This window comes from Herpailurus yagouaroundi, unplaced genomic scaffold (assembly GCF_014898765.1).
Source record: "Herpailurus yagouaroundi ecotype Mexico unplaced genomic scaffold, PumYag 77, whole genome shotgun sequence".
In the NCBI taxonomy this organism is placed as follows: Eukaryota; Metazoa; Chordata; class Mammalia; order Carnivora; family Felidae; genus Herpailurus; species Herpailurus yagouaroundi.
Genome location: NW_024412388.1, coordinates 62,828,384 through 62,848,882, shown reverse-complemented (window position 1 = coordinate 62,848,882; position 20,499 = coordinate 62,828,384). Strand labels below are relative to the sequence as shown.

General features: G+C 38.2%; 1 protein-coding gene across 4 annotated transcripts in view; it reads left to right on the top strand.

Moving 5' to 3' along the window:
- Nucleotides 1-20,499, top strand: part of ERICH3 (glutamate rich 3) — a 108,934-nt gene that overhangs the window by 10,285 nt on the left and 78,150 nt on the right. For all 4 annotated transcript variants that reach the window (XM_040470655.1, XM_040470652.1, XM_040470653.1 and 1 more), the window contains exons 2-3: nt 16,234-16,327; nt 19,315-19,440. In XM_040470655.1, the coding sequence (XP_040326589.1) occupies nt 16,234-16,327; nt 19,315-19,440 (220 nt within the window). The remainder of the gene's footprint in view (nt 1-16,233; nt 16,328-19,314; nt 19,441-20,499) is intronic.

Genomic DNA, 20,499 nt, shown 5'->3' with positions numbered 1-20,499 from the left:
ATCACAGGAGGGGAATTCCTCATTGCATTGCAGTCGTCTTCGTATTTCCCTTATACCTACAAATGTTTTGAGGGTGGAGGCCTCACCTCTCTACATACTTCGGTCCTCTGTGTACTTCAGTACTGTGCCCTGAACTTAGCTCAATAATTGCTGACATACGTTTCCTAAGTTAGTGATCATTTATGATTATTTCAAGAATACATTTGCTCATTCATTCAGTTAATATGTACTGAGTGCCGAGTATGTGCTAGTTACTAAGCTATCATAGGAAGCACTTACTCTGTTCCAGAAATTCATTTGAGTTCTTGAAGAAAACCTAAATAGTGAGGGTTTTTTTTTTAAGACTTCAAAAGTCACTGAACCTCATTAAGTTTTGCTGTCCAGGGGCAGTGGGGTAGTTTTATCAGTTAGGAGTATGTTCAACTGCAAGTAATAGAAAACCAAACAAAAAGTGCCTTAAACCATAACAACATTTATTATTTATTTCACAAGTAGTCTGGAGGTAGGTGACTATTTTTTTGTAATATCAGGACTTGGGTTCTTACCTGTACAATTTTCTTGGTCTTTTCCTTATGGTAGCAAGATGATTACCCTAGATCCAGTCATTATATTTGTATAAAAGCATCCAAAACAGAATGAAAAAAGATGGGTGAAAGAAGGTTTGTTTTTTTTTAAATCAAGGGGGAAAACATTGCCAGAACATTCCAGCACTTTCCTTTAATATCTTGTCGACCAGAACTGCATCAGTGGGTATGCCTACCTGCAAGAGAGAGCGGGAAAGAGTGTATTGATCTTTGTAACTTTAGTGGGAGACAGTCAAGGGAGAAGGGTTTGGGAACTGCTTCTGGTACTAGTCAACCGTGTCCGGTAGCACAGTGTTTTAGTAGTTAGCTGTCTAGCTCTAGACTTGGATTGTTTGAGTTCAGATACGCCACATGTGGCCCTACATGAATTCTGTATAATCTCTCTGATTTTGTTTTTTTTTTATCCATGTAGAAAATATGTCCGTTTTGTAGATTGTTGTGAGCATTAAATGAAATATTTTAAAACATTTAACACAAGGCCTGCCACATAGCAAGTGTTAAATATGCTAACGTAGTGCCTCATAGCAGTAAGGTAGGTACTAATGTACAAGAATAAGCCAGATTTCTGTAGGAGAATTTCCACTCCTCAGTCCTGAGCTAGATGTAGAGTTGGAGTAATTGGACAAGGCATTCTGGAGAGATTAATTTTCAGGAAGAGTTTTGAAGGAGGTTGCATTAAAAATATGTACAGATACATAAAATATCCAGAAACATTTAAAGAGAGTAAAAAGTACTCTCTAAACACATAATACAGATATTCCCTGTTTTTTGTGCATTTGCATTAAGCCACTTTGCATTTACTAAAGACCTATGTTATTAGTACCTGTTTTTGCTAACAGAAGAAATCTGGAGAAGATTTTTCCTTTTATAAAACAAGGTGAAAAGCAAGAACAGCATCCAGCATGTGTTTTGCAGCGAGTCTTTAGCCAGGTAACATGCAGTCCAAGCAGCAAGAGTGGCCCCGCCAAGCTCTTTCCCTGGGAACTACACGTTGCATGTCAGCACTAGCCACTATAACTTTGATCTGTGTCTGTTAGTATCTGTGCTTTATATTGATTTATTTTGCTCAACATTAGCAAGATGTGTCCAAACGTATCAGAAAAGTTTAAAAGAGATTATTTCTTGGGTCTGGGAATACTTAAAAAATGTTTTCATATAAATCAATGGTAATCACCTCGTTGCTTTCTGCCATTTTGGTTTATGAAAGATTTCATAGAAATGTTCTGCTTTCAGTTAACAGAAAACTGTATTATAATTGTAGTTATCATTGCCTGGGTAATAGTAGCCTATTATGACTTTGAATAAGTGAGAGGAGACGACATTACTTGTTTATTAGCTGACATCTTCTTAGGAGCAAGCAAGGATGATATAAAACCAAGTGAAAGCTGGCCTGGCCTGAGAAATTGATACCTCAAATTTGGTTTTACCACTAGGTTCCACGTAATGTCTTTTGCCCATTTCGGAACCTCAGATACAACACTAAATGTGCACACTAGTTGTTTTTGTTTTTGTTTTGTTTTGTTTTAAGTGAAAGATCTTTGCCTTTAATTCTAGGTTAAATTAATTTCAGATTTATTTCTGTTCATCTTGTCAACCTTTATAAAAGTGAGTTTGAATATTTCTTCCCCTTGAAATCAGTCACTTGGAATCTCTCTCTCAAGCTACTAGCAAATGACTATTTTATCATAATTCATAGGGATTTATATGAGGTTATCACTGTTAAGTTCTTCTTTCCTACAGATTCTTCTTTCCTCTCTGTCAAACTTGAGACTTAGAGCTTTGGCCCAGGCTGGAATCTTCCAGAATAGAAAGTGGGCTTAGGGAGTGAGTGAGGCTGACCTCAGGCTGTAGTCTATGAAGTGGGTTATTGAGGTTCCAGTCCTTGGTGAAGAAATTAGCCCACAGAAGAAAAAAAAGGAAAGCCTGAAGTATCAGGGCCAAATGCAAGAGCATGGGGCATGAACCAGATCCCAAAGTCATATTTCAAGGAGAAGGGTGGCTCAAGAAGGACCCTGGGAGATAAGGCACAAGAAAACTTATAAACTGTTGGGAGAGTGTGAACAGAAGGTTAGAGCATATCAAAGGAGGCACAAACAAGTGATTAAAGTGTCTAAAAGATTGGAACTGTCTGAAAATCATCTTATTGTTTGTGATCTCTTAAATGAAAAGGGATGACATTCCAAAAGGAAAATCAGTGTTTCATTTAAAAAATATGAGATTCTGGGGCGTCTGGGTGGCGCAGTCGGTTAAGCGTCCGACTTCAGCCAGGTCACGATCTCGCGGTCCGTGAGTTCGAGCCCCGCGTCAGGCTCTGGGCTGATGGCTCAGAGCCTGGAGCCTGTTTCCGATTCTGTGTCTCCCTCTCTCTCTGCCCCTCCCCCGTTCATGCTCTGTCTCTCTCTGTCCCAAAAATAAATAAACATTGAAAAAAAAATTAAAAAAAAATAAAATAAAAAATATGAGATTAAGTATGCTATAGTAGAAAGAGGAATATTTTGGGGGTCAGAGAGACATAGATTTGAATCTTAGTCGTGCCTTACATGGACTTAGAAAAGTTAATTTCTCTGTGCTTCACTTTCCTCTTTCAAAAATTGGGGCTTATAATTACCTTCCTTGCAGGAATATTGACACATATTAGAGACTCAGTGAGTGGCAGCTATTGTGTATTTATTTTGATGTTTGTACAAAATATATGTTGCTTAAGGGGCACCTAGGTGGCTCAGTCTGTTAAGTGTCCATCATGATCTCACAGTTCATAGGATCAAGCCACATGAGAGAGGGGATTCTCTCCCCCCTCTGTCTCTGCCCCCCACCCCTGCTCAAAATAAATACATTTAAAAAAGAAAATCTTAAAAAAAACCCACAACATATGTTGCTTAAGTCTTTTTTGTTTTTTTCTCATTTTTATTTTTCCAGCTTTACTGAGATGTAATTGACGAATAACACTATGTAAACTTAAAGTGTACAAAATGATGACTTTATATATGTATATATTATGAAATGATTACTACAATAAGATTAGTTAACACATCCTTAAGTCTTTAGCAATTAATTCTTAAAGTACATCAACTCATTGATAACTTCCAAAATCCATTGAGCATTTAGTATGTGGTTGGTAATTTGATAATTTTTTAGTATTAATTCACTTCATGCACCAAATGACTTTCTAAAGTAGCACTACTATTATTTCCATTTTCAGAGGAAGGTATAAGGCACAGGGAAGTTAATTACCTTGCCCCTCATTGCTAATCTACTGAATAGTTGAGATAGTTAAATGGTTAAGGTTCAACCTTATTGGACTTGAGAAGTGAAACTCTAAACTACCATACTATGCATCCTCAAGACACAGCAGAAAGACTTTAGTATTAAAAGGAGACTTAGAATAATCTAGTCATGCTATTTCCCCGCTTAAAACCCTCACTGCTGTTACAAAACTGTCCAGTCCCAGGCTTGTTGGGTGTGAGATCTTATAGGTCATTCCTTTGACTTTTTTTTTTTTCAACGTTTATTTATTTTTGGGACAGAGAGAGACAGAGCATGAACGGGGGAGGGGCAGAGAGAGAGGGAGACACAGAATCGGAAACAGGCTCCAGGCTCTGAGCCACCAGTCCAGAGCCTGACGCTGGGCTCGAACTCACGGACCGCGAGATCGTGACCTGGCTGAAGTCGGACGCTTAACCGACTGCGCCACCCAGGCGCCCCCATTCCTTTGACTTTTAAACAATTTTCCTTTTATTGAGCCAGACAGCCCTCACTGTACTTTCACTCGTGGTTTTAGATGATTCTGCCTTCTTAGCATCTTTCACAGATCAACTGTTCACTTATCTGGCCCCCATATGCTTTTTCTTCTTTAGGCTGAGCTCTTCAGGACTATTGATCATACCTTGTAGAACATAGTTCGGTGTAGTGGTTAAAGCAGAACAGCCCCTTATTTGAACTGTGGATTTGTCTTTAACTAGATGTAAGCTACTTATCTAAGCACTGTATACCTTAGTTTACTCTTTGTGAAAAAGGCAGATAATAGTAATTTGCAGGATTGCTTTGATATATAGAGTTATATAGAGTGTTATATATGTTATATATAGAGTGTTTACTGTGTGCACTACAAAAAAATTAAATGATCAATAAATACTAGTGATGAAAGTTACTGATTTCTAGAACTTCCCCCCCCCCCCATCATCTTTTCTCCAAACAACTTCATTATCTCCCTTGGTTTGCATACTATTTTTTTTTATTAATGCATATTTTTTAAGTGGCCACAATTTTTTTTCCTGTTCATAGAAGTAAAATTCTTAAGTCTCCAGAGAAGAGCTTAGAGGCTCAAACTTCATCTTTTGGGAACTGTCGACCTCAGGGAGGCCCAGGCCTACTGACTTCCCACATGCTGTTTTCTTACTGCCTCATCTGTGAACACTGCAAAACTATCCCACCAGTGGTCAGCACAGTTGGAGTAGTTTTGGTTTTACTAGTCACTTCAAACCATCATATTAAGGCTATAAATAAAATAATGTTGTGGTTCTCATCTGTCTGCATCATTGGAATAAGCTGAGAGAAATTGTAAATCAATATTTAGCATAATTGCAGAAATCTGGCAGGTTTGGATACAAATAAAAGGAATGAAGAATGTAATATAAAATCATTAGTATAATAGTAGTTCAATCACCCTCTACAAAGTGGCAGGCAGCAGAGACTCATGGTCTAATTTTAGTTGGCAAAGACTTTTCTTATAAAGTGTTGGAAAATAATTGACCCTTCTGTCAATTACTCTTCTGTATTGGTCTTTCTTCAAGTTTCCTCAAAAGATTTTTGTTCTGTTTTGTTTTGTTTTTTTTGTCCTACCTCCCTAGGAACTTTTCTTTCAATGCAATTTTGTATTACGCTGCAAAAGCACTTATTTGACAAAAACAAAACAACAAAACATATTGTTGGCATGATCATCCACACTGTGCATTCTGAATCTTAAAAAAGCCAATCTAGGCAAAGCAAACTTTTGAACCTCTTTGGGTATAAACTCTTTTCAGTTATTATCCTGAAGCAAAAGAGGGGTTATGATCCTTACACATGGATTTTTTGAAAGGATCTATGTCAAGGAATTTGGCCAATAGATTTTGTTTCCATTAACTATTTATTCACTTATCCCACAAAAATTGGCAGAGTGTTTACTGTAGACATGGCATCACAGTACAATCTGCAAGAGGGATACAGGGAGGAATCTTACATGAATCTAAAAGGAGTGATCAGGGGTGTCTCAGTCGGTTAAGTGTCCAATTCTTGATTTTGGCTCAGGTCATGATCTCGCAGTTCATGAGTTCGAGCCCGGTCTCAGGCTATGCCTTGACAGTGTAGAACCTGCTTGAGATTCTCTCTTTCCTCTCTCTCTGCCTCTATCCTGCTCATCCTCTCTCTCTCTCAAAATTAATAAATAGACTTAGATATAAAAAATAAATAAAATAAAAGGAGCGCTCAAACATGATGAAAGAAATTCTGGTGCAAGGTAGGGAGACAAGGACCCTAGGAAAGGGACAGGTAGAATTCTATGAGAATTTCTGTGACATTCAGGCATCTTCTTTTTGAGTCCTTTGATCTGAGTTTACTGATGAGTTATGCCTACTTTTATAAATATAACCTCAGTATCCTGAATATAAAATGAGAGAGTTGACTAGACCTCATGTGGTCATTTCTATAAATAATCCTGTGGCTCCAGGTAAATACGTTTCCAGACCAGTAAACTTAGATCATCCACTTCAGGAAGCAGTCACAGCGTTTGACTTCATGGTGATAATTGCAAAAGGGAGAAGATTGAATTCTCCAGGGTCATGCATCCTATAAAGGGCAGAATTAGAATTTGACCTCAAGCCTTCTAGCCCCAAATCTCATCCTTTTTTTATCTCATCAAATTTACTTGGGGCTGAAGTATTTGATACAGATTTATTTGCCTTAAATAACTACAGGAAAATCATTGCACCTGTTAAGAGTTTAAGTGTCTAGTCACGTATTTCTTAAATTTTTTCACTCTTAAATGACAGACATGCAGTGTTCAGTGATAGGAAACTATGTAGTTTAATTTTTCTTTAGTTTTCTGGTTATTGGTGCTGTTTTCAGAGATTTTATTTGGGGAAGTTGTTCCCATCTAGATTTTATTTACTTCTTTGCTAAGAATCTTACTGAGATTCAAAGTCTTAGTCTTGGTTTGTTGGCTTGAGTATGATGAGTTTCCTCACAGAGCTGAAATTCTGTGGATTCTTACAAGTCTTCTTAATGGATAGTGAGAAATCTATTTGGGTCAGGAGATGGAACTCCATTGCTTGTGAATTGTAACATAATGCCAATCAAACCACAATATTCTATGATTTGTTTAACTTGCTTTCCCAATACAAAGACTTGATAAGTGAGTTGCAGAAACATTTTATCTGGTTGTCATTGCTTAGAACCCTATCTTGGCAGTGGAGACTTAAGGTAGGCCCTCCCCATCACTTCTCGGCCTTTTGGCTAAGATCAAGTGAAGGTAGGCCCTCTTTGAACACTATCAGACTCTACAAATTGCAGATTTGTAGATGCAAAGCACATCTTGATCATCTTTAGTAATAAAACCGTGCTCATTCACCTAAGTCTCATTTGATTTTGTTGAGCATAAAATGATGTAATCAGTTTTTCCAGATTGGTAGGTGAGTTGAACCTTTCCATTTGTGGCAATGTAAAGAGATATCTTGCATAAAATTTCTTGATTGAAATGCCACTGACAAATGTCAATGTGTTTTCCAGAGTCCTCATGCTCTTTTTGTTGGGGATAGGAAATGGCTGAACAGGTATATAAGCCCCTTTGGTCAAATATTGCATATAGAAGATGAATTTCTGGATAATACTATGTAAGGCATACTTCTATATATTGACTCATATAATGAATCGTTTTATTTAATAGCTCCCATGATATATCTTGCCACTTACTTTTGAAATTCAGTTAGTGGTGTGCTGGTAAACTGGCTTTTCAGAAAGAAAAAGAGCCTTGATTTATATAGTGTCTGTTAATTTCTGTGGTGTAACTATTCCCACAATGGCCAATTTCAAGCTAAAAATGGCTTGCAAAACTCATGAAAATTTTAACAATTATCTCATTAGATCCGGTGTGAGTCAGCTCCAATACTCCACAGTTACTACTTTTAAAATATACTTTTGTATGCTTTCTGATTATTTTATGTGTAAAATCCTCTAACCTCAATTTGAGGCTTCTAATGGTGGCAACCCTGCCATATTCTTGTATATGTCTTCTTTTCCTCTTCCTCAGATATATCTATATATGTGCAGTAATCAAGCATGTATAGTAACCTATGTCATCAATGCTAAGATTATTTTTTCACATTTTCACATTACTAAAATCATTTGTGCTTACATCAGTGGCATGCTGAAGTGTAATTGGCAACATTTTCTTCTTTCTTAATGTTTCATATAATAATTATTTGAATTTAATGAGATATGTTAAATGCTGGTTAATTAGTGTTTGACGTGAATACAATTATATCCTATGGGCTAATCTGTCATTTCACATATTAGATTCACCTAAAGAAGTTATCTCTATATTGTTATCCTTATAAGAAAAATATATGGGGGCACCTGCGTGGCTCAGTTGGTTGAGCCAGGTCATGCTCAGGTCATGATCTCACTCTTTGTGGATTGGAGCCCCAAATCGTGCTCTGTGCTGACAGCTTGCTCAGAGCCTGGAGCCTGCTTCAGATTGTGTCTCCTCTCTCTGCCCCTCCCCCGCTCATGCTCTGTCTCTCTCTGTCTCTCAAAAAGACATAAATGTTAAAAAAAAATGTTTTTAAGAAAAAGATATTGTTTGAATATATTTGTTCCATAGTATACCTCTTGTTCTTTTGCCTTAGTGTTCACATTTGGCACATCAAAGTTTAGGCTCCCGTTTATTTTGTTCCTCCTGGTGTGTTTCCAAGAACTGCCTTCTTCCATCTGGGAAGTGTCCTTTTTGAAAGTGAGGATCACTGACACGATTGAACATGGTCATTGCAAAATATGTGTTGTAGCCTAATTGCCATAACATTCAACAGCCAGTGTTTCTGCTCCCTGGCATCTGGAATATAGGAAAAGGCACATGATAGGCAGAATAATGGCCCCTCAAAAAAGTCAATGTCTTAGTCATCAGAACGTGTGCACATATTAATTTATGTGGCAAGGGGAAGTTAAGTTTCCACATGGAATTAAGGTTGTCAATCAGCTGACCCTAAAATAAAAAGATTATTCTAGATTAATGTGGGTAGACCTAATGTAAGTAATCACAAGTGTATCTGCATAGGCAAGAGGGAGGCAGAAGAGCCAGAACCTTGGGCGCCTGGGTGGTTCAGTTGTTTGAGCGTCCAAGTCTTGATTTTGGCTCAGGTCATATCTCCCAGTTTGTGAGATAGAGCCCCACTCAGTGTTTGATGGTGCAGACTTGACCGGCCATGCTGGCTTTGGCAATGGAAGGGGGCCAGGAGCCAGGAAATGTGGGGAGCCTCTGGAATGTGGAAAAGATCCTCCCTTAGAGTCTCCAGAAGGAATGCAAATGTGATGACACCTTGAATTTAGTCTAGTGAGACCCATTTTGAACTTCTGACCTCTAGAAGTATACGATAATAAATTTGTGTTATTTAAGCTACTAATGTACTTTGGTACAACAGCAATAATAAATTAGTATAAGCTTCATTAATTCAGATGGGCGAGGTCACAATTTGAGCTAAATAAAACTGGTTGTGTCAAAATTATTCTCTATATTCTCTCTGAACAAGTTTGCTAGAGAAATTTGCATCGTAAAGCAAATTACAGAAATATATATTAAAGAATAAGATAATTTAAAGATTTTGGTACATCTCTTTTATGCTAATGATATGGCCATTTATAAAGGAAAGTTATGTATTTGTTAATTTTTGTCTATAAGAATTTTCATTAAATTTTTTCTATTTCTATACTGGGGAATTTATGGAATTACATTTTTCTGTGAATATTTCATGATTCTTATTTTTCTGTCATCATACTTAGCATCCTGGTCCCTACCTGAGCAAGCCCTTGTGAGTGGCGTTTCACTGTGATCTGACAAATATTGTCAGGAACAGGTTTTAGGTTATATGATCTTCAGCAAGTGACTTAACCTAAGGCTCAAATTCATATGTTGAAACCACAACCCCAGTGTGATGATATTTGGAGCTGGTGCTTTTGAGAGATAGGTCATGAGGATGGAGCCCTCATGATGGAATTTGTGCCCTTATAAGAAGAGATGAGAGAGAGCTTGCCTTTCTGTCTGCACTGTGCAGAGTACAAAGAGAAGATGGCTGTTTGTCAACCAGAAAGAGGGCTCTCACCAAGAAATCTGACCATGCTGGCATACTGGTCTCAGACTTCCAGCTCCCAGTATTGTGAAAACTAAGTGTCTGTTGTTTAAACCACCTAGTCCATTTTGTGACAGTGCTTGAACAGACTAAGACAGGAATTGGTACCAAGGAGTGGAATGCTGCTATAACACATACCTAAAAATGTGGAAGCAGGTTTGGAACTGGTAATGGGTAGAGACTGGAAAAGTTGTAAGGTGCAAAAACTTTTTTTTCCCAGCTTTCTTGAGCTATAATTGGCATATAGCATTGTGTAAGTTTAAGGTGTGCAACATGATGATTTGACAAATGTATATATTGAAAAATGATTACCTTAGTAAGGTTAGTTAACACATCGGTCACTTCACATAATTACTTTTTTTTTTTTTTTTTTTGGGTGTGGTGAGAACATTTAAGATCTCCTTTCTTAGCAACTTCCAACTACATAATACGATACCGTTAACTATAGTCACCATGCTGTATTGTACATTAGATCCCCAGAGTTTACTCATCTTCTAACTGGAAATTTGTACCGTTTCACCAACATTTCTTCATTTCTCCCACCCTCAATCCCTGACAACCATCATTCTACTCTCTGTATCTATTAGATCTTTTTTTTCCTAAATTTTTTTAATGTTTATTTATTTTTGAGGGAGAAAAAGAGACAGAGTGCAAGTGGGGCAGGGGCAGAGAGAGAGGGAGACACAAAATCCGAAGCAGACTCCAGGCTCTGAGCTGTCAGCACAGTGCCTGACATGGGGCTGGAACTCACAAACCACAAGGTCATGACCTGAGCCAAAGTTGGATACTTAACCGACTAAGCCACCCAGGCTCTCCAGCCTATTAAATCTTTAAAATTGAGAAAAAAATCCACATACAAATGAGATCATACAGTGTTTATATTTCTCTGACATATTTAACTTAGTATAATGCCCTAAAGATGCATCCATGTTATTTCAAATGGCATCACATTTATAATGCAAATATATCACATTTTCTTTATCCATTTTTCCATTGATGGACACTTAGATTATTTCCATGCCTTGGCTATTATTCATAATGAATAATGCTGCAGTGAACATGGGGTGCAGATACCTCTTCAAGATCATGATTTCATTTCTTTTGGATGTATTCCCAGAAGTGGGATTGCTGAATCATAAGGAATTCTATTTTTAATTTTTTGAGAAACCTCCATACTGTTTTCTACAGTGGCTGCACCAATTTACACTCCCACCACCAGTGCACAAGTGTTCGCTTTTCTCCTCATCCTCACCAACACTCATGTCCTACCTTTTTGATAACAGCCATCTTAACAGATGTGAGGTGGTATCTTATTGTGGTTTTGATTTCCACCTCCCTGATGATTAGTTGAACATCCCTTCATATACCTGTTGGCCGTGTGTATGCTTTTTGGGGGGGAAATGTCTATTCAGGTCTTCTGCTCATTTTTATTTGGATGGTGATGATGATGATGGTGATTTGCTACTGAGTTGTATGAGCTCCTTATATATTTTGGATATTAACCCCTTATCAGATATTTGGTTTGCCAATATCTTCTTGTGAAGGGATTTTCTTGTGATTCTGGTCAGGGCTCAGAAAGAAAAGAGAGCTGAAGAGAAAGTTTACTTCTCAGAGAATACATAAATAATCATGTACAGAATGTTGTAGAAATGTTGGTAGAAACAGATAGTAAAGGCCATTCTGATGAGGTCTCAGATGGAAATGAGGAACATGTTATTGGAAACTGGAGGGAAGGTGATCTTTGTTAGAAAGTGTCAAAGAACTTGGCTGAGTTGCATTCATGTTTTAGTGTTTTGTGGAAGGTGGAACAATCCAGGCATAGTTAGGTCACTTTCTCTCAGTTATGGAGCCAGTGATGGTGAAGCCAGGATTGAACTGGAACTGGAGTCTTAACCACGACATCTGTTCCTCTCACCAAGGGTAAGCAGTGTGGGAACAGGCAGTGCTGGGAGAGGAGGTTGAGGTTCAAGAGTGCTGAGGCCTGATAGAAGAAATTCTTCTATCACTGTGAAAAAGTGTTACCTTAGGTTTTCCCAGGACTGACTCATTAAATGATAATCTTGTTTTAGAGCTTTTATACTTTAGGAAAATGGAAGATCTATAATAGGGGCCTAAAAGAAATTACATGAAACTATGTATGTGGGGATGCTTGCAATCTGCAGCATGGGATGGGAATATTACATTCCTTGCCCAGCTTAGGGCACGGAATCTGACATGGAGACACGTAAACACTCACGATCTATTTGTGAATGAATCAGTTTATGACAGGAAGAAATGAAGGATGCCCACATGTGCATGCACACACACATATGCACACACTCTGTATGCGCACACACACTTCCCCACTAGATTGGGAACTCAGTGGGTGCAGGGTCTGTGCTGTCTCTGTATCCCTAGTACCTTATGGAATACCCTGAAAATAGTGCTCAATAAGTGTCTGTGATTAATAATATTATAGTGTCTGTTCATTTGGGGGTTTTATGGGATAGATTCTCTCTTTGGGGGCAGATGGAGGGATTGATAAGAAACCCCAACTTTATTATTTCAGAGCCTTATTTATATGTTCTACATTGCATGGGTTTGAGGGTTTAGTGTTGAAGCACTGCAGCTGGAGAGACAGCACTCCCAGTGTCTCAGCAGCCTGCTCCTCTAATCCCGATGCACCACAGGAATGTGGGGTGTGTACTGAAGTGGAAGAAAGGGACAGGGTTGCTTTGTTTCCTGGGGTACTGTTTTCCCTGGTGCATTGAGCTAGGTGGCCGGTTGTTCTCCACCCAGAGACCAGGAGGTGAGTAAGCAGTTTTGTGCATCTGATAAAGAAGCCAATGAGTTAGGCTGATCTGGGCATTTAGCTGTGGGACTTGGTGTGAACAGCATGGACTTTAAATGATACAGTCCCAGTGGCCTGGTAATTGCTGTGACCAGTGCTGTTGTTGATCCTATGGATGGCAGCAGGGGAGGATCTCAGGACTGGGTAGTGTGACCAAAAGTCCAGCTTTTACCTGAGATGCAGAGAGTGACTTACAAAGGGAGTGGAGTGCTCCCAGCGCAACACAATTACCAACACAATCACCAAGTTCAGGTGAGGTGACCTCATCTGGCCCAGGGCTCTGCTGAGTATAAGAAAGAAAAGAACACGGTGTGTGTGTGTGTTGGGGAAACAGTGGCAGTGAATGGTGAGGACAAAGGCAGAAACATTAGAAAAACTCTACCAATATAAATTTGTGGCTGGGTCAGTAAAGTTCTTATAGTTGAGTAAATGCAAAGGGAGGCTACAAACCCATACCAAGCACAAATGAAGAGAAGCAGAGCAGGAGGAATCAAACAGATCATGATTGTGGCTGAGACACAGGATTACTACCATCTCCCTGTGGAGGAGGCTTCATGGTCAGAACAGGGTACATTTATATGTATACAAGAGAAATGTTTGCATTGACTGCTATCTTAGTACCATCGGGCTGCTCTAACAGAGTACCATAGACTGGTACCTTAAACAATAGAAACTTATTTCTCACAGTTCTGGAGGCTGGAAAGTCCAAGATCAAGGTGTCAGCAAATTCAGTGTCTTCTGAGAGCTGCTTCCTGGGTCATACATGGCCATTTTCTTGCTGTATTCTCACATGGGGAAAGAGACAAGGGAGCTCTCTGGTGTCTCTTTTATAAGAGCACTAATCTCATTCATGAGGGCTCTACCCTCTGACCATATCACCTCCCAAAGCCCCCACCTCTTAATACCATCACATTGGGGGTTAGCACTTTAACATATAAATTTTGGGGGGAAACATTGAGTCCATAACAGCTGTTTTACTAAATCCATATCCAGTTTACTCTAGTACAATGTCTTGTTATCAGTTTGTTAACTTAAAGTTTCAGTACAAAAAATAAATTAGGTACTGCTGAAAAAGAAATGACTGACCCTGGATCGACCCAGCTAGTTATTTTTCAGCTTTTCTGCCAAGGCCAGTTGTAAATGATAGACATGGAAAGAGTTGCTCTACAAATGGTATCCCAACCAGGGATTTTCAGTCACTCCTAAAGGTGAGAAAGCTGATGTGTTCAAAGGTTTCAACTCAACTGGGCCTTTTAGTAAGACTGGAGGGGTGTCGTGGACACAAACTTGTTTCGTAGGAGCCTGAGAGAGAAGAATTAAGATGAAGTGGTGCCAAAGCTGGCTAAGCTTTATCCTTAGGACCTAAATATTGCAACAAATTCTGAATTTAAAGAAGGGGGTTATTTTCAGTCAGTAGGGAAGTTAAAGTTTATGTTATCCTAACTTTTTGACCCTATTTCATTTAATCAGGGTTTTAGCGCTCATAGCTATCCTAAAACTATTGACTTTTTTTAAAAACTTGAGCCTGAAAAACAGACAAAAGACTATGTATGATATCTGTCTAATGATTTATCTTAAGAATCTGTGAGCTGTGGAATCATGATTGTTAGGACCAAGAGACACCTGCTCACCTTTCTGAAATGAGTTGCTGAAAAGATATTCTGAGATTCAGAAAGGGTAAGGGATACAGTGTTGACCTTTTGGAGACAGGAAACCTTTGATGAACTATAGGACTCCAAGACAGTTCATTTAAAAGATAGTTTCAAAGCATTATCTGGGGCTGGTTTCGTATGTGCATTACTGAAGCCCTCAGGTTGTCTTTTTACATAAACCCAGTGAAATAATGGTTTCCGCAGTTGTTCACACGTCGGCAACCCTCGTGTGGCATCTTGCCTTCTGGGTTTTGTAACGGCTTTCGGTGTCTTTTGTGGACAAAATTAAACTTTTCTTACCATTTGACAGTATATAACTTTCCGAAGATGAGCATTAAGGAGAAAAGAGAAAGGAAAAGGTCACCAATACCATCTCCATGTAATTAAGGCAGCTAAATAAAATTGTCACTAATGACATTTACTTGATTCTATGAGTCCCTGCTCTAGCCTCCAAGTAAGTTAAGGATCAACTGCTCATAGTATGTATACACTGTAATCTGTGTTGCAGGTAATAGGGTATACATTTTTTTAAGACAGCCTTATTTTAGGGTTATGTTTAGACTTGTGTTCTCTCTCTCTCTCTCTGCCTCTGTCTTCATCTCGCTCTGTATGTATACATATATATATATGTACATATATTCACCTTTATGTATATGGACGTATATGGATGAACATATATACCTACATGTACATGTATGTGTATGTGCTTTTGTAAGGTGATAGTAATCAGTAGAGGATAAGTTAAAACTTAGAAAAAATAGCTTCAAACTTTGATTTATAGGCTCAGATTGACCATCTACCCAGGTATAACATCAATCAATTTGTTTGCTTTTAACTCTTAAAATAAAAGATCCTAGAAATCAAAAGTAATTTGTGAATTTTGGGGGAAGGGTGGGGAGTTCTGGATGTGGAATTAATGACATTGTCTGGAAATATCTGTCTATCTATCATCTATCTATCTATCTATCTATCTATCTATCTATCTATCTATCTGGAAGTTAAGAGTTCTAAGCTGCTGACCTTAAATTTAGAAGTTTACACCAGTAAAAATAAGTCTCAAGCAAAATTGTGTTTTCATCTATTGACACATCATTATTTGGGAACACAATAAATAATATCTATAGGGATACCAAGAATAACACACGATTCTGGCCTTCCAATCATGTGTAATATAACTCAAGGTTTCACAGGGGGTGGGGGGAGTGGAGTGGCAGGTCCATCCAGTTTGTGTCAGGGAATGTTTTCTGGAAAGAGATGATTGTTAATCATGGGTCTTATCCACTAGCTAAAGGGTCGGAGAAAGGCCTTGGCAGTAGAGGGACCATGCGTTGTATGCTGAAGTCATGAATGAATATGTTGAGGAGGTGCATGTAAGTTTGTTGCTAGAATTTAGGGTGAAACAGGAGGCTGAAGAGTCCTCTGAAGGAATTTCCAAGTTTTCCATCAGGCTTCCTCTGTGAGGGCTTTCCTGACAACTGGAGTTGGTGGTCTCCTTCTCTGTGTCCCCGTGAGTTATGTGTATTTCTGTTGTTGGATTTTTCACACCCAATTTAATTGTTCATGCCTGATTTCCATACTTGTGTGCAAAATAAACAATGTCAGGACTGTCCCAGTTCTTATCATAAAACCTGGAAAACAGTAATTGCTCAATACCTGTTTATTAAACACATGAATGATTGTCTGTCTGGACAAGTGAATGATTATGCACAGTTTGGGGATGAGAAAGTCAAGAATTGCCTTGGTTATCAAGCAACACTTCATAAAACCTTAATGGTTTCATTTTTGTCTTCCAGATTACTTGCAGCATATAATAGTCTTACTGATAAACACCTGACTGGATATTTTAACAACACAAGGATAAGACGGCACCTTTTAAGATCAGGGCTGGTAAGATTTGGTTTACTTTCTACCTGCCCTCTTGTTTCATTAAATCCAGTAATTTCCAGGGGCGCCTGGGTGGCGCAGTCGGTTAAGCGTCCGACTTCAGCCAGGTCACGATCTCGCGGTCCGTGAGTTCGAGCCCCGCGTCGGGCTCTGGGCTGATGGCTCAGAGCCTGGAGCCTGTTTCGGATTCTGTGTCTCCCTCTCTCTCTGCCCCTCCCCCGTTCATGTCTGTCTCTCTCTGTCCCAAAAAAGATAAACGTTGAAAAAAAAATTAAAAAAAAAAAAAGTTATTTGGCATATACTTCTGTAACACATGAATCTCCCTGCAAGTCTTATGTATGATAAAGAGTACCAAGATAGGGGTGCCTGGGTGGCTCAGTAGGTTAGGCATCCAACTTCAGCCCAGGTCATGATCTCACAGTTCATGATTTAAGCCCCACATTGGACTATGTGCTGACAGTGCAGAGCCTCGAGCCTGCTTCAGATTCTGTGTCTCCTTCTCTCTCTGCCCCTCCCCCATTCATGCTCTGTCTCTGTCCCAAAATAAATAAAAAGCGTTGAAAAAAAATTTAATTAAAAAAATATAAAAAAATCCAGTAATTTCCTCCCTTTTCTGGTTTTCTTTTTGAGCTAATCAGTGACACCTACCTCCTCATCCCTTTTTTTTTTTTAGAAAAATTACTTCTTTTCCAGAGCTCAGATTATCTTTTTGAAGCTGTGTTTCAAAAGATAGGAAGAGAGGTCACAATGACTGCTAAAGCTACTTATAAATTATTGAGGAAAAACCCTATGAGCTTCCAATAGCATATTTTATTTATTTGTTAATTCATTTATTTATTCAACATGTATTCATTGAACACATTGTATGAGCCAGGAACTGTTAGGGATTAAGCACAGAGAAGACTTTACTGTCTTCAGGAAAAAAAAAATATTATTTTTAATAGTCACAGAATAAGGTGTGGAAGACACGAACAGTTCAAAATTTCCCCTTGAATTTTGAAAACCTGTTTCATTTCCTGGGTTTATTGATAACATTAGTGTCTTTTCTTAGCTCTAAAACTATCATTTCCACAAAATTTCTATTCCTCTAAATGTATTTAATGTGAAAATCTTTAAAAAAATACTACAGTTTTCCACTGAAAGAAATAGGCGTGGTTATACAAAGTGTGAGTAATGATTTTAGCTGTTTACCTTCTTAAAACACAAAGATTTCCTTAGCTATTGTTGCCATGGTGTTGAAAGGATATGCATTGTGTTTCTAATTGTTGTTTTTGTGCTTGGAACTCTGGCAGGGTAGACCTCCTGAGAGCTTGCTTTTTGTCTCCTGGGGCTTTGTTATCAGACAGACCTGGCTGAAACCTGGCTCAGCCATTTACAAGTCATAGGATCTTGAGCAAATCACATACTTAACTTACTCAGCTCCAGCTTCCTCAATTGTGAAATGAAGATAATGATACCCAGCCCTCAGGATCGTTGCGGCAATAAGAGAGGTGTAATGAATGCTTATTGCAATTATTGTGGTTACTGTTAACATTCCTTCTTTGGATAACAATTGGTAAGCTTTATGTATAAGTGGAAAGGACTTTGTATTTACTTATTAACATCATTAGCAAGTATTTATTGAACATTGGTTATGTAGCACGACAACTCAAATAAGGAAGATTTCTCTAGAACTTGTTTGTGTTCAGCATCATCTGGGAACTTGTTAGAAAATGCAAATTTTGGAGCCGCACTCCAGACCTGTTGTTGAGTCAAAAGCTGTAGGGTGAGGCCCACCAATCTATTTTCAACACTTTTCCAGGTAATCCTAATGTGAACTCCAGTTTAAGAACTTTTGCCCTATAGGAGCTTCCAGTCTACTTGGGGAGATCAGATCTCCCCCAGGAGGGGTGGAGGGGGGAGGAGAACAATGACACCTGTTAGGAGGGAGCCACAGTGCAGAATGTTCTCAACATTTATTCTCATCTGGAAACAAATGGCACGATATCCCAGGCGGAGAACACATCTCAAAGACCGTAACTGAGTTATTTGTGATTGGGAACACTTTCTAGAACCACACACCCCTTTTTTTTCCATCAGGGAAAAAAAAAAGATATAAAAAAAGATCATCAGTAACCAATCACTTGTAACACCAATCTCCTTGGTCCCAGTGCTCCAATATGTTGCCACAACAGTGTTAAAAAACTACAGTTTTCAAAATTAAGAAATATGTGGGCTTGGGTTAGACCTGAAAGAGCAGGGCATAATTAAGTGGAAAGGAAGAAGATGAACAATCCAGGATAGAAGATACAGAAAAATACCACAAATATGCTCTCAGGAAGGATTAAAAGCAAAAGCAAAGAAAAATAAGTAAATAAAAACCAGAAACTACCACTCCTGGCATTTTCAACGATGCCAATTGAAAGCAATCTGGAGTCTTTTATATGTGCAGCACTGCATAATCTGAAAGAAATCTGAATCATGACACATTAAATTACATTCTGGGTTGGAGAGTGGAAGGAGAAAAAGCTGTGAAAATAAAGCAATGAAACCAATTGTTTTTAAAACAAACTGATGAGAACCTCTATAGCTTACATATTTTGCCCTTCAACGTTATTTCCTGTGAGATCATCAGTCCTGTGATCACTGCTCCTATTCATTGTTTCAAGGTAGCGCTCCACCTCTTCTTCCCAAATCTGTTCAAAAGACAGACGTGAAAAGAACACCTGGGTTCCATCAAGGAGAAATTGTGACTCTAATGAAAACCTTGTTTTAAACGTCAAGTGCACCACCTGTGTGTGTTTTGCCAATGCTGGTATATGAGACCGATTTTTTTCCCTTATGAAATATTCATGAAGAGTGAGTTTACCAGCCATAGTAGTATGCCCTTTTAGGCTTAGAAGACGCTGCCCCTCTCTCTGTCTCTTTGTCACGCCATCTCTCCATTTTTGGTAACAAACAATACATTTTTTGCTTTGTGTTTCCATGTATGTTTTATTTATTCATGACAGATCACAAGAAGCGGGAGAATACTTTCCGAAAAAGAATACAAACTAAATATCATGAAGAGGGATCACCAAAAATATATCCGGGAGTGCCTAGCTCAGGCTATTTTCCATAAGGTTCTTGATATGGAGGTAAAGTATTCATATTTTCTTTATAATAGATAGTTTCTAATATGATAATTAATACTACTTCTGTACTAGAAGCAGAGGAATTCCTCCTGTATTTCATTAAAAAGGAATGGAACAAGGTGCCCTGAGAAATACTCTATAATCTCTGGGTAGCAAAGAGCCAAGAGACTGAAGTAAGCTTTTCTCGATTTCAGTTACAGAAAAATATGGACATCATTATATATTTTGTGATATTTAATTTAACAAATGTAGATTTTTAATCCATAATGGCTACTCTCAAACATACGAGCCCTCACCATCTGTACCCCAATTTCCATTTGCTAAAAAAAAAAGTGACATCTGTTTAAATATCAGTAATTCCACTGCCATGAATTATTTCAGATTTGTTATTCTTTTAAGGCTCTGAAGCTGGGCCGTATGCTAAATTTCAGGGAATAGGCATTGAAACATCTGCTGTCCCTCCCACTTTAGGCCACATTGGTCAGCATAGATTCATAAACCGAGCATCAACAACTTTTTTTTCAAACCTGACATGGCATTTTTAGTAGGATATATAGCTAACTTGATAAATTATTTTAGCCTTGCTCCATGGAACTTATAGTTTCAAGCATCAACACCATTTTAATCTCTGTGAAAAAGCATGTCACTTCTTGGCTTGACCATACAGCAGTAAATCAGAAAACTTGGCTGGTAAAATCATTGACCTGTGAGTGCAGTAAACATTTATGAACAACTGTAGAATCACCAGTAAACCAATACTAAGTGTAGTGGCACTGAAAATATTTATTATTATGCTACCATTATACTGAACAAGTGTTGCATTCAGATAAGATGTATATGATCTGTTAATTTAGGAATTCATTATGTGCTTTATGACATGTGCATGAGTTATATGGAATCATTCAAATTCACTTGCTTATAAAAGTATTAGTTGGAATTCTGCAACTAATGTTAAAAAAAATAGTACAGTAGATTAATCTGTACTTAGTTTCAAATTTAACCAATAGGCACCAAATTTTGTATTAGCTTTAATCCTTGAAGTTTTGGTTTTCCAAACTTTCA